Source organism: Chelon labrosus, assembly GCF_963514085.1.
Source record: "Chelon labrosus genome assembly, chromosome: 22".
Classification (NCBI taxonomy): Eukaryota; Metazoa; Chordata; class Actinopteri; order Mugiliformes; family Mugilidae; genus Chelon; species Chelon labrosus.
Genome location: NC_140355.1, coordinates 4201211 through 4216390, shown reverse-complemented (window position 1 = coordinate 4216390; position 15180 = coordinate 4201211). Strand labels below are relative to the sequence as shown.

The following is a 15180-nucleotide window of genomic DNA, read 5'->3' as shown; positions in this document are numbered from 1 at the left end:
TGAGGAAATGACCATTGCAAATTGCTGTGATGACAATTAGTTTGAAGAATACTATTTGATAATGGCGACGATAATCTGATGATGCTTTGTTGTCGATACAACTGTTAAGTTAGGTCTGAGCCAAAGCAATCATAAAATACTGTAAGTGACATTTACTGTTACACTCTTCCCACTAATCGTACAGATGTGTTTAACTGGTCTAGTCAGGTCATTTGATGAAACCGTTATTTTTGCAGTCCTTGAGCTGAGAACTATTTTCGTGCCTGTGCTAGCGCTGAGATAAGGTTAGGACATGTGAGTCCACTCTCTTTGAGCTGGTTAAAAATAGCGAGAGTGGGAGTGAGAATTGAAGTGGATTGTAATCATTGTAAGCTGTCTTTTATTTTTTTCTCAGAAGCAAAGACCCGTGAGTCATCAGAACAGATCTCCATCGTGTACCTTTACTTCAAGGAGACAGAAGCGAGTTTAGTTAAAGTAGAACGAAGATGGGGGGAGTGAGTGTTCAGCATGACATTCAGTCAACTCATCCTTTTAAATCTCTTCATTATGAGCTCTTTATTTGACCAGTATCTGTTTAAATGAAGTTCATGATTAATGATTTCATTAAACTACAGTATGGTTATTTTCTCTTGAATGTAACTCCATATTTCAGAATTAGCTTGAAAGAAAGAGCCCTTAGTCAAAGGCAATAAATACACGTCCCTGGACAATATTTCACCGCTTTACCAAACTTCAATAAGTAGATCTTAAAAAACACAAGCCTGCACGCATGAACAAGCGTGTTAAATATTTGCTAGACGTGAAGCATTTTGTAATCAGATTTGAGACTGCTGTCTCAGGAAATACCACCAAGGAAGACGGAGATCAAACGCAACCGAGCAATTGGAGCGATTTACCTCTTTCCATTTTGTGACTTGCTAGATTAAGTCCAAATGACTTAAAATCTCACACTAATTCCTTAAAATGAAACCGTGCGTCGGCAGACCACCTTGCCTCTGAAGGCTCCATCTCTCTCATTCCAGCCAGCGCAGTCACAGCTTTGTGGTAAAAACATCAGCTCGTGTGAGCTCTGCAGCAACCCCAGCCCAATCCATTCCTTGGAGTTAGTCCTTCTCTTCTTCGTGCTACTACGTTCTTGTTGATTTCACCACCTGTTTTTTTTTTTTTTTTCTTTCCTTTTTGCAGGAAACTGAAGCTGGAGAAGGAGCTGGCTGGAATGCTGTGGAGGATTCGTTGGGAGGACCTTCAGTTCGAGAGTCCCAATAAATACCACAAACGGGCTGGCAGTCGACTAACCCTCTCACAGGTAGGTGATCCCAAGTAATGCTGCAGTTACCACAGATTTATGTACAACAAACGATATGAAACATGTGAATGAGGCTACACCCACAAAATCTCATATTACAGCTGGCAGCCACTGAACTTTTTTTCATAATTCTGAGCTCCATATTGCATTTTATTCCAGCAGTGTTGCAGGGGCCCACAAGTTGTTAATGTTTTCAAGTGGGAAAGACTCACCACTGGGTCCACAGCTTAAATACAGCTCTGGACGTGCCACCGCTGTAAAACTGGACCCACCAGGAATCGAAAATGCTAATTTGACACGTTTGAAGTACGGAGCTTCGCCCCGTTTACACACTGTGCCCTGCTGTTTATTAAAATGCATTTTGTGGGGCTTCTTAAAAAAAGCAAATCTGCAGCCACCGAGAGAAGAGTCCAAATCCTTTGTGAGTTTACACATTCCTGAAAGCTTTCCCAGTGGTTTATAGAAGGTGGCTGGGTTTGCAGTGGCAGACGCATATTAAATGATTGTTAAAATAAGCTCTCGTCTGGCCCCTATCCCTACACATATAATACCTCACGCCGCTCTTTGGGTATCGGGTTCTGTTGTCTGAGGGCTAATGCATCTCCTTCGGGTGTGTGTTTCATCCCACACGTGCAAGCGTTCATGAAAAGCACATGCGCACACCTTTTTCATTACTGGTTTTCGGTCCAGTTCCTGGGATAATGTGTGCGCGGAAAACACAGGCATTTTCCAAACCGATGTATTTTCCAGTGTGCCATGTGTTGCCAATACATGCATTCTATATGAATGTGTAGTTGACTGTGGCTGGCTGGCTGTATGCAGTGCGCCCACTTGATTTTTTTTATATTCACTGTGTGCACTGCAGACATTCGCCCAAGGACTTAAGCAGAAAACACTTCCTCAAATATAAGCAAAAGGCAATTTCACGTTGTGCAGGGAAATATATTTTGAATAAAGTGTGCCAATAGATGAACGACTTAACTGACCAAGATTTAAGGTTTGCTTTAATCTACGCACACTAACTGACATTTGTTTCTTCTCACTACTCCTTTCCACCGTCTCAGAGAGGCTCCAGCTATGGCTCCTTGATAACTGCCCATGGAAAATATCAGCTATTTGCAAAAACGGGCTATTTTAAGGTAAGGCTTAGCGAGTTCTGACATTTTCAACTCCTGCGCAGTCCTTTCCCGCCCACACATGAGCACACTAGCAGAGAAAGCCGAAGAGCTGGAGAGGAGAGAGGAAGAGAGCGTGTGGGCGAATTTAGGTAGTTGGTTTTAATGTGAGCTGCAGAATGCGTCAATATTGCTTCTTTTTTTTTTTTTTTTTTCTCCTTCTTCTTTTTTCTCTGTTTCTACACTACCGCCTCGCAGTCTGGACATGGTCATCAACTTGTTGCTGGTGTTAATTTTCCCCGTTTAAGGTGGAGGAGGTGCGAGGAAATGTGACAATAAAAGGCTGCTGAATAATGAGATAACTCTCTTTGTTTTTAGCTGAATGTGTCAGCTTTATGCTGATGTCACGGTGCAGCTCAAACAACTCTATCTGAGGGACTGATACACTTCTCAAATTCTGTACTGGCCAGAGGTGATTTAAATCCGACACCAAAGCACAAAACGCAGAGACATGAAAGAGCCTCGACAACCTGCAAATGCCGGAAAACAGCATTTTTATTCTCCAGTGGGGCGCAAAATGTTTCCACTTTCAAACACGCAGCAGTCACCAGCTCTTTATTATGTATTTCATACTGAATAGAATTTAAATCTCCCACATGGAGTCACAAACAAACAGTTGGCTTTGTCTCACAGTTGCTACGACAGCGTTTCGGTCCAGTCTGTCACATCTGCGGCTCTGAGAAATTCACCCCACCACTCCTTACTGATCCTCACTCAGCGAACAACAGATGCAAGTCTTCTTCTGCGGCAGACTGAGCCCAAACGTACCTGAAGGCTGTACTGCGAGATGCGGTTCTCTCTGCCGAATGCTTCATGGTTTCCTCTCTTTAGTCACACAGCTTTTGTTTGGGCTTTTTATAGCCAGTGCTGCTGTTGTTATTTTTTTCTATCTCATTTACATCTAAACCTTCTTTTTATATTATATAAACTGTGCATAAACTGAGCTCTACATCAGTGTTTACGCTCTCGCTGGCTTCACTACTTCTCTCGTGTTGCACACAGGGGAACCTGGTGGCCATCAAGCACGTCAACAAGAAGAGGATAGAGCTGACAAGACAAGTTCTGCTGGAGCTCAAACATGTAAGGACTGATTTGATTACTTCGTACTGATGAGATATGAATGATCAGTGTTACTTATATAGCCGAAATTCCTATACAACATTCAGTATGAGACACACTGTCATTTTGTTGTTTTGATGTTCTTCAAGGAAAAAAAAAAAAAAAGAGTGTTTCTAATTACTGAACACATACCGAAAAAGCACTTAATCATCTGCAAATGGTCCAAAATGCAGAGGAGAGAGCACGCCACTCCACTTTTAAGAACCTTTCATGGGTTTCTAATTGCTTAATGAATAAAATTTAAAATCCTATTAATCACTCATTAAGCTTTGCAGCAAATGCACCAGCTCAAAGCAGTAGTTGTGGCATACTAAGCACATACTCTACTGCTCTGCTACTGCTTTATTTACTTCCTGAAAACATGCTTTTTTAACAGTTTTTGTATTATTTCTACAGTTTTATATTCCCTCATTTACAATTCATTACTCTCATCTTATTTTATGTGGTTTTTTTTTCTGTTCTCTATAACATTTTTTTTTTTTCACACAATCTGTTTATTGGCATTTTCAGATTAAGAACAAATAATTAAACACTCTCTATAACATTTTAACATTTTTGGTCACTTATGTTATTCGTTGAACCACTTTTCTGCAGTTATTACGTTATTGTTAGTGCCACCTGTCTAGTTACATATTAATCTTTTACAAAACAGTCCAATATAACTTAATATCACATGCCTGTGTGGATGTTAATGTGTTGATTGCAGTGATTAGTGAACTGCAACTCCAAATTAACTTACACGTTGTATCTGCTGGACATAGAAATGAGCTGGAGTTTGGTAAAGGGTTTACTATAATCGGCTTAAAACATAATGAAGATAATGTTACAATATTAGTTGGTCAACAACAAGAAATCTCTCTGCACCAAAGCCCCAAATTAGACTGCTCAGAACCTTGTTTACTCTGGTGTCCCAAGGATGAATCCCGATGGGGAGACCAGACCCTTATTCTAGTTCCACAATAAGACTAAAATTTCCACTTCAGGAAAGATAAATGAACAATTTAAGAAGCCAGTTCATGCTCCCAAGAGGATTAACCCTTTAAATTTCTCATGACTTTTACCTTAGTAACACACTCCAGGTCCAGCCTCCAAAAATAAGATTTTCATTTCATTTTTCTGTGCGACACCTTTGTATGTTGGGTCTCTACTGATACAAATTATGGATGCTCACAGTTTTTGCTCTTCCAAAGACAGATCTTGGACCAGGGTACACCCTGGACGGGTCGCCAGTCTACATTATATCATTCATTAACTCAAAAAACAAACCAATTCTAAACATTATCATGAACTGATATTCTTCTGTTAAAAGTAAACCTTTATAAATTGCTCCCGCTTAAGAAAACAATTGAACCTATTTTGCTTCATGGGTTTTTGATTCTTCCTCTGGCTCAGTAGGAGAGTAAAAGCTTAATTTCCTATCTTTTGGTGCCTGTTCGCGGGGAGTGGGAAGTGTGTTCACGGTGGGGCTGCTACCGGGGCCACTGTTGGATGTTGGTTGTTACTCACAGCAAAGAGTTAACATCCCTAAACTGTCTCTTTAACATCAGCAACTGCAGCTGCTGATGAAAAGTTCCCCCTGACTGGGAAATATTTACGAGTGAGCGATAAGGAAGCTGGGCGAGAAAAAAAAAATCTCACAATTTATGTGGTTTGGTGATGGAAACACAGTGTGGCACAGGGGAAACCCATAACTCGGAAATTACACCGGTGGTCATGAACAAGATGGATGCTCATAAAGAAGACTTTGGGCCATTTCTTTGCTTTACTCTCATTCTTGCTTGTTTTTCGGCTCTGTGTTTTTGGTCATTTTTGTGCGAGTTGCAGTCCGCTGGAGGAGAGCAGTTTGGGCTTCCTGGATGCCTCTGTGGCCTCTCGGTCAGTCGGCAGGCACACGGGGGAGAGAGGCTGCTGTCTGAGCTGGCAGCTTCTCAGAAGCCCCGGGGGCCTGATCGGCTGTCAGACCTCAGCTCATGAAAAAGCCAACCAGATGGGGGGAAGAGACTGGCCTGCCAGTGGAAACTTAACCACTTGTCTTCCACTGCTCTCTCTTCCTCTTCCTCCTCCCCCTCATGGCTCTCCTCCCCCCTCAGTGGTGTTGCGCAGGGGAAATTATATAGGCCAAAGGGTAGGCTAACATCTCCAGAGCCATAAAACTCCTTGGTTTTGGTGTGAGAGCTCCTGTCACTCACTACGCTCAAAGAAGAAAAGTACACTGTTGAAATCATGAACACCGTTTTTGAAGTATCATGCTGGCTGTAGGACTTTTTTTTTTTAGTGCTGCTTCTGCTAAGGCTGATTGGAACGAAGGCACGAGGAGAACGTTCCTGTAGCTTGTTTCTATAAAAGAAAATGGCTGATTTTTTTCACGCTTTCTCATAAAAGGAATCTGCCAGAAAATGTTCCCCCTGAGTCCCTAAACCTCAAACATCTCTATTTTCATTCTTTTTTTAAACATTCAAAATGATTCATGTTTTGGACGACATACGCTATCGTAAAAGCAGCGTGTGATTAGTGACTATTTTCCATGTAGGGCAGTTTCACACATTCTGCCCGTTCCAGTCCGATATTCCTGCTCGTACATCCTCTCAACACCTCAGCGTTTTTTTTTTTTTCTTCATCATCCCTTGCACACTGGCTCATTCATAACCTCCAAGGGCAATTTATGCACATGCACATGTTTCAACTGGGTGCCCTGAGCAGGAATGCGTCTCAACACGTAGAGAAAGACGCCGTGCCAACTAGTGGACTGCAAATAGACTATTTTGATGAACTGCTGGCAGCGTTATTCTCAAAACGTTGTATATAAATGAGCCGTCAGTCCTCTCCCCCCGCCGTCCTCTGTTTCCATGGGGTTTGGGAATGTGATGTTTGGAAAGAGTTACACTCACAGTTGCAGTGTGTTTGTGTGGTTATTTTCAGATGAGAGACGTTCAGTTCAACCATCTAACCAGGTTCATTGGGGCCTGCATCGACCCTCCCAACATCTGCATCGTGACGGAGTACTGTCCCAGAGGCAGCCTGCAGGTAAGGGCTCCTGCCATTTCACCTTTACACACTACTTTCTGTATATCAGCTGAAAATGCTCATAACACATTACATTTTCGTAGTGCTAAACTGCTGCTCAAATTGACCCTGTCCCAAAACTGGGTTTCGCCTCTTATTACTCCACTTACAGTAAATGTTTGTCAGCTGCTTTCACAGCACATCCGGCTATCATTTAACAGCAGATGACTAGCACATCACGCTGCGTACTGTCAGTACGCATTGTGTGCCTTGTGTGCTATTTCATGTTGAGTAATCTTAATGAAGGACCGCTTTTTTCTCTGCCCTTAGCCATCTTGCACATCATTTAACACCATAAAAGACATGTCAAAAGCATGAAATATTTTGCCTAAATGTAGCCGAAGCAGTGTGTTATTTATATGCAGTTTCATGGTATCACAAAGAAGAAGATAAATCTGGAGTTTGACACTAGAAGGCTGTTTTGTTTTTTTACATTAATCCGCTGATTGAGGAATGTTTCTCTGTATTGCTGGATGATTCTGTGACAGCACAACTAGTTTACAAGCCAATCACTGTCCCGTACACTTAATACTTTTAATGGTACCCAATGTACTAACCGTTTCATATTAATTCATATTAAATATTCATAGATTCTGGATATTTCCAATTAATAAGAAGGAAAATGTTGTAATTTCTATTTATTATGTTTTTACATGTATTTTGGGAAAGATTTCTGGAAGAGATCTTTAAGATTAATCTAGTAAAATTCCAAAATCAAAAGGCCATTGTTTCTAAAAATGAGCTTTTGTTTCGTAAGAAATCTAAAAACTCTCCAGTGTCAACATATCTCCCAAGACCGTACAGTCATCTACACCCATTATTCAACAGCTGGAGTAATTCCATCAGTCACTCAGCTGACAATTAATGGAATAGTTTACATAAGAAAGTGAACCTAACTTAGCCTCACTTAGCTTATAGCTTAGGCTGATGTAAAGAAGGGGGCAGAACTAGCCTGGCAGTGTCTGAAACTTCAAACGCCTCTATAAATATAAAGGTATGCGTATATGGAGACCACAAGTACGGCACGGTGATTTCTTCCACACCGGTTGCCGGGTAACCACGGGTGATTCATCACAAAAAAATGAAGGAAGAAAGCTAATAAAAAAAAAATCTCTCTTTTTTTCTCTTCTCGCTCATTTCATTGAAAATACTTCATTGAAATCACCTGAAATGTACTCACAAACATCGAACAATAAGCCAACTAAGTGAGAGTAAACACACATGGATATGGGGAGTGTGTTGGTAGTGTTTGTGCTCAGCTCTGCCCGCTGAGCTCTGCAGGATGGAATGAAATCACCTTATTTAGTCTGCAATGAGAATCCGATACACAGCAAGCTATGGTTTGAAGTTGGACATATTTCAGTATTTATGATTTGTCATTTATTTTTAATTCCAATATAAAGTACATGACGTTTTAATAAAAGTGTTCCCCGGCCTGTACTCCTGCCACACCATAAAACGGACGAGCTGGAGACGGACGGAAAACACGGCCGTCAACTTTATCGCTCTTACTGGTAGAGAAAGACTTCTGCGTAAGAGACAGATAGCTGCAGCGTATGTGGCAGCGTGTCAAAGCTGGAACCAGATTCCAGTCAAGGGCCAGCTGCAGGGCCTTTGAGAGTTATTCATTAACATCCTGCAGCCCTACATGCATGACCCTGAAGATAAAATATATATATATTTATCTGGCCTGAAGGTGGTTCTGTATTTTGTCCCAAAATAAACTTTGGGGCTGTCTTGGCTGCTAGGAAGTTTTCACTACTCCAAAACAGGAATCAGAAACTTTATTTTCTCCTTGTCTGTAACACTTTTTGATTTGTTCTTACTTTTCCAGGACATCTTGGAGAATGAGAGTATCAATCTGGACTGGATGTTCCGCTACTCACTGATCAATGACATAGTGAAGGTACGTGGCTGTCAGTTTGAAGCCATTGTAAACAAAAACCAGCAGTCAAAAGTAGGACAGAGACATTGATTCAGCTGTTTTTGCCAAAACGCTGGAAAAAAAGGTCACTTTTTACTGTTAAATAAGAGACATTTTGTGCCTCACACAAAACACACAAAAATGTCAAGGTTGCCACGCTTTCACAGAGGGCATTTATTGAGAGTTAAGTGCAGCAGAAAAACACACACAAAAAAAATATTTTTGCGAAAGAGCAGTGCATTCAGTTAAAATAAATATTAACAATATATATTTTAAAGTGGGACAGAAACCAAATCCTGAAATTTGGCAAGAGACTTTCCTTGCCACTTAATCAGGACTAATCAAGAGAGTAATCTGGAAGATTAATCTGTCCTGACAGATTCTTTTTGTCTGTCTCTTGAATGGATTCAATAAGGAACTACATGCATGATCAGGGGCTTTTGGCTGAAGCGTTCCACACTCATAGTAGCATTTTGCAGAAAAGAGGAGCCGGTGAAGCTTTAAGGGACGTTTGACTCACGGTTTCCACAAAACATTAAACTGAGCCCGTTCAGTGCCCATCGCCCCCTTCCCGAAGGAATTAACAGTCATTTCACAGAAATTCCTCCATGACAGTGCCGTCGCCGAGACATAGCCTCTTTTCAAAACCTTCAGCATACATCCCCTTGTCAAAGCATATTATTCCCATATGTCTGGATCTGTGTGTTTTCATGTAAGACTTTGCTGTAAAGGAAAGAAAATAAGAGAAGGAGAACACCTCTTAATGCTTGACTTAATGCTTCTCTGCACCAGGGAATGAATTATCTCCACAACAGCTACTTTGGCTGCCATGGAAATCTGAAGTCATCTAATTGCGTGGTGGACAGTCGATTTGTTTTGAAAATCACGGATTATGGCTTGGCCAGCTTCCGTTCGTCCTGCGAAAATGATGACTCGCACGCACTCTATGCAAGTAAGTTTAGCCTGTTTATTCGGTCACACTGTGGAATCTTTTCATTCACAAAAAAATAAAAAATAAAATAAAAATAAAATGTCAGTTTTGATCATTTCTTTTTTATTTTCAGAGAAGCTTTGGACCGCTCCCGAGCTGCTCATATACGACCGGCATCCTCCACAAGGGACTCAGAAGGGTGATGTGTACAGTTTTGGCATCATACTGCAGGAAATAGCCCTGAGGAATGGACCTTTCTATGTGGAAGGCATGGACCTCAGCCCCAAAGGTAAACACAACTGTCTTTTATAGGCTTCAGGGAGGCCAGCTGACCTCTGTGGCATCAAATGACCGGAATCCTTTGAATCAGCAAACACACGGCAAACTAACACGTAAAACATGAACATAAAAGAAAGTAAATTACGTGAAAGAGCTGCAATTGTACACACATACTAAAACTATATTTATGTTACATTATTTAGCTCGGTTTCCTTGTACAAGAACGGAAAAAACATTAGTTCATTGATTGGCTTTTCGCTAACATTTCAAAGTGGACCTTTGTACCGTCAGACTATTAAACAGTGCCCCTGCAGCCATGTACACAAACAAAAGAGCACATGTTGGCCAGATGTCGAGGGCAGGTGGAGTACAACATGTCTCAGACCTGAGACCTGAAAATGTAATCACTCCAAATAAAGACATGATGCAAACAAGTGACAGAAACGAAAAATGAAGACGGCATGTTGTGTTTTATTTCGGTAGGCTGCTTAAGAGCTGTTACTGAACTATAGTTTAAGATGCAACAAGCGTTCTACCTCCTGTCTCTTTAAGCCCCCACCCCCGCTCTGATTGGTCACCTGACTACCTTTGCCATCTTTGTTTAGAGCCTGCGTCAGGGAATGTTGTCTGTAGGAGTGACTTAACTATATTAAGAAAGGGAAAACAGAATCGATTTACACTAAATTGTAAAATAACTATGTTTGCTTGAAGGTAGGTACATAAAAAAAGCACATCTGAGGAACATTAATTACCAATGTCAAAGCACATACAGTATAGTGTGAGGCTTCAGTGGTCTGAATCAGACAAATCAAATGGATATGTCTAATGTGCATCCATCCATTACTGCTTTTACCATGGAGGGTGGCAGGGTAGCTGGAGCCTATCCTAACTGACATTGGGTGAGATGGAGCGTGCCTCCTGGACAGGTCACCAGTTCATCACATTATCACTAACATGCACACCCAACGCAGGATCCCCAGTTGACCCAGCATTGCATGTCTCTGGACTATGGGAGCACCTGGTTTTGAATCCAGAACTGTCTTGCTGTGAGGCAGCAGGTCTAATGACTACACCTCTGTGCGCAAAACGAAGTAATCAAAATCCTATGAAAAATATAAAATTGGTATACTTAAAAGACTCCAGCACCCAGTTAACAGCCCCCTCCCCATTAAATTTGTTCAACAAAGACTTATTAGAACAGGAACAGGACTGACTCATCACTTATACTGAAACTGCCTTAGGAGGAGGTCTGAGGTCATAGGCAGGAGGAACAATTACAGTGAAACAACAAAAAGTGTTGACATATCTGAAAAGAAATGTGAGCCTGTCCTTTTGCAACAATGCACCCGAAGAGAAGAAGAAGAAAAAAAAACAGAGCATTGGCCGTCTGAAACCTTTCATACCTTTCTGTGAAAATTATATATTTGTGTTCTAGATTGGTAGGTTGAGCCTCAAACACTGACAGGGGAAAAAAGCAGACAGACAGAAAATTATATCTTTGGATGACACTTTCCCAGAGTGAGCTCATGCGTTGCTGTTGCTTTCTCTTATAAAAAAAAAACAAAAAAAAAAACAAAAAAATAAAACACTCCTCATTGTTTTCGTCTTAAATTAGCTAATAACTGCTGGCCCTTTGGCTTTTCGGCTTCCTGCACACATGCTGGCCATTGTGGTTTGACCGGTTTCTTCGCCAGCATCCACTGTTCCCTCAGCCACTGCTTCTGCTTAGTGACGACAGGGAAAACTTCAACTTCTAAAGCAGTTCAGAGGAGATAGCTTCCGCACATCCAAAGTGGATGAGTAAACCCCCCGGGGTAGCTTCCTCCATGTGATGACTTTCATTAACCTTTTATTCATAGTCATGCTCGGCGTTGATCGTACAAGTGGCTCATACTTATCCTTAACAGGCTGAGAGCAGTGAAAGCCGCCACCTGCTCTCTAGAGTCTGAATGTGTTAAAACCGACATTGTGATTGTAATTTGTTGGTTTAAAATAACAGCTTATTCTTCAAAGGACTTTTATGGGTCTTTCGTGATAACAGAAAGGAGAGGATATGGAGGAATCATTTTAGGACGAATATCTCGATGTGATTAATAGATCCAAGAGGAAAAATCAGCAACAACAAAGAGCCGATCTGCGCTGATGAATGTATTAATTCTGGATGTATTAACAGAATGATAACAAACGAATAGCAATATTCCTGAATATGGGAATAGAAGTTCACTCTGTATGAGCTATCTGAGAGCAGCATCTCCTGCATTTAAGGCTATAAAAATACTCAGAAAACCAGACTGAATACTAATCAGAGACATTTGCAAAAGTGTGTTAACATGATGAGAGCTCTTATTAAATACAAGCTCAGTAAATGTAATATATTTGATATTTGCACCTACACTGCAAGGGGCTACCAGGGACAGTATGCGTGGTCGACATGCTATTAAATACAAACAAAATAAGGAACATATATTGCAATGCAGTGCCTTGACATGCGATGTTACAGTGTGTGGCATCTAGTTTTTCACTCCCACTGTGGCAGACAATCTACGTGCTGTATGTCATGCGGTCAGAGGCCTTCACTGACCAACAAATGAATGACCAGGGGAAAAAGTGTAGCGATAAAAACTTAGTAGTCTACGGCTACAAAGAGTATAGTGGAGCCTATGGCAGAGAAATTAGTTATTAATGTAACTTGGGTTCTATGAATCACTCTGGCACTCAGGAAGAATGAAATAGAAACTATTTTCCAATGCTCCAGGTAATATAGTGAATCAGCATCAAGAGAAAGGATTAAAGTCTAAAATCTATAGCGAGTGAAAGCATAGACAAACATGGCTTTTCCTCACTGGAGAGTGTGTGAAGAAGAGAAGATACCGAGAGACTGTGGATGGTACATGCTGTAGATACGATAAACAAATTTGTTTTAGACTATGTGATCTAAAGAGATATCTTTTTGCCTTGATATTTTTGGAAAATACTTAGATGAGACAACGCCCAGTTAGCTGAGTTTAACAGAGAGACTGGAGACAGGACAAATAGGCTGCCTCTGTTCAGAGATAATAATACTTGCATACTGACAGGGGCGTTATGTCCTAGACGATTTCCTGAAAATCTGTCATATCAGTCTGTGCATGGACAACGTCAACAAGTGCTTGAGCAACACTTCGATGAGAGTAGCTGGCCATGCTTTACCATTTTGACGCTGGTGAATGTAGGATAAGAGAGTGCCCATTCAGACACGCACACACGCTCTGAATCGCTGTCTTCTCCACCACAGAGATCGTACAGAAGGTGAGGAACGGTCAGAAGCCGTACTTTCGGCCGACCACGGACAACAAATGCCACTCGGAGGAGCTGACCATACTGATGGAGGGCTGCTGGGCTGAGGACCCAGCAGAGAGGCCTGACTTCGGCCACATCAAGATCTACATGGCCAAACTCAACAAGTGAGTCCCACACTTCACAGCCTGTTTCACAACTGGCCATTTAAGAACGAAATTCATTTACACCAAAGATTTGAGAGCTGGAAGCACTCGTAATTAGTTTAACATTTTCTACACTTCCATCCTCTTTTCCAAAGCTGAGATAATTAAAACAAATTTAAATGGGCACATTTTCCCAGACTATCAGTGTCTTCCCTGCCAAGACCAACAAGTGAACACTGACCGTGCTGAGAGCCTAGTGTTGCTCTGTCTGCTGTGAGAGCTGATATATTTAAGAGATTCAAAAAGGCAAAGGGGAAAGAAGAATCATGTTCTGGAAATCACCAAGACAGTTTTGGATAAAAGGATGTTTGTAATTCCTGACAGGCTGTTCTTGACAGGAAGCGCCCTGTAGTGTGTTTGCGTGTGTGGGTGTGGATGTGTGTGTGTTTGTATAACAAAGAGAAGCGTGTGTGAGTCCGTGTGTTTCTGGTATTGTTTCCGATGATCCCATGAATCATTTATATGCATATTTTGGTGCTGAGTTTTATGTCGACGCAAGAAGGGAGGCACGCATGTTTTCCCTTGAGTAGGACAGCTCTGTCAGAAACAGTTACTGTATAAATCGTCACTGCTGAAACCAACAAATATACACAAACCTGCATGGAAATACACAATTTATAATACATTACTGGACCTGTGCATTGACCTGTAGGAGCTTTTTGAGACACCACTGTATATGTACAGACTGAATTAACAGTGCAGAAAAATAATTAATTATTAATCTTGAATACGTCATAACTATATATGGAAGTCATTATTATCAGTTTTTCTTTGGTGAAAGCAGTGAGCTTAGGGTGGTTTTTGATCGGAGTGCGACTGAACGTCCCACTGACTTGTTGTGCGATTATGAAGCTTTGTCCAAAAAATTCCCTAATCACTATGGAGTGAGTCTGAGTGTGTGCAGTTATTTACGATGTTTTGTTACTATTTGCATCACAGAAAGAAAACAGTCTTTGAGAATAATCACCTTTAACCCTAATGTGACCTGCCCAGCTCAACCCAGAGAAGAGGAGATAACGATATCTCTGTGCTCCCCTCCGGGCCCTCGGAAATTCTAATCAAATCCCAAAGGTTTGCTGAAAAAAACAAACAAACCAAAAAAAAACACCCCAAATATGGTGCATGTTTATACAATTTTGCATAAAGACATCTTTGGTATAACCATGTAGCCATAATTACAACAGCACCTCGGTTTTGAATATTGCACCTGGTCAATGCGTCGTCAATACATCAAGCAATACTTTACTATAGTCATACATGTGTGAAAATCCCAAGCCCAATTTCTTCACTGAGTGAGTTCACTCAGCATCTGGTCGTGGTTGTAATGTTCAGGCTGTCGGCTTTAGTTGATCTTCCTGTCCTGTGAGTTGTGGCATGGAGATCAAAACACAGGTCATGGTTCATTACACTGAGTGGCAACTTGGAGCTTTCTGCTGCTTCTATGGTCGCGTTGTGTGGTATCACAGTGTGCAGCAGTCTCTGTGGTGGAAATATTGATTTATGGCTAAGTGCTGATTTTCTTCTGTTGATACCAGTCACAGACTGTACACATAAGATGGATGCAGCCAAGGTGCCCTTTGGTTTGTGAACTTCTGCTTCCAAGCATTCAGTTTGGCCGTGGGAAATTTTTTTATTATTTTTTTTTTTTGAGCCAGAAGTGACTGTAAGAAATGCCTGTACTCCATATTTGGATGACAGGCAGGAGGTGTGAAGAAGCGAGGGCTCTGACTGAAAACCCAAGGACGGCCTGTCAAACACTCCAGACCAGACATGTCAATCAAGCCAGGCACAAGTACACCTTTGTTTGAGATGTAATATTGACTCAGTTATGGAATTGAAAATGAAAACCAGAACATTAATCAGGAGAAGTTAACTTAGCTAATGGCATTATCGAGACTTAG

At 41.3% G+C, this 15180-nt stretch overlaps 1 protein-coding gene across 1 annotated transcript in view; it reads left to right on the top strand.

The window, feature by feature from the left end:
• Positions 1–15180, top strand: part of npr2 (natriuretic peptide receptor 2) — a 64446-nt gene that overhangs the window by 35123 nt on the left and 14143 nt on the right. The window contains exons 8-15 of the mRNA XM_084572473.1: positions 1186–1306; positions 2371–2445; positions 3484–3561; positions 6520–6624; positions 8498–8569; positions 9380–9539; positions 9652–9807; positions 13072–13240. Of these exons, the coding sequence (XP_084428599.1) occupies positions 1186–1306; positions 2371–2445; positions 3484–3561; positions 6520–6624; positions 8498–8569; positions 9380–9539; positions 9652–9807; positions 13072–13240 (936 nt within the window). The remainder of the gene's footprint in view (positions 1–1185; positions 1307–2370; positions 2446–3483; positions 3562–6519; positions 6625–8497; positions 8570–9379; positions 9540–9651; positions 9808–13071; positions 13241–15180) is intronic.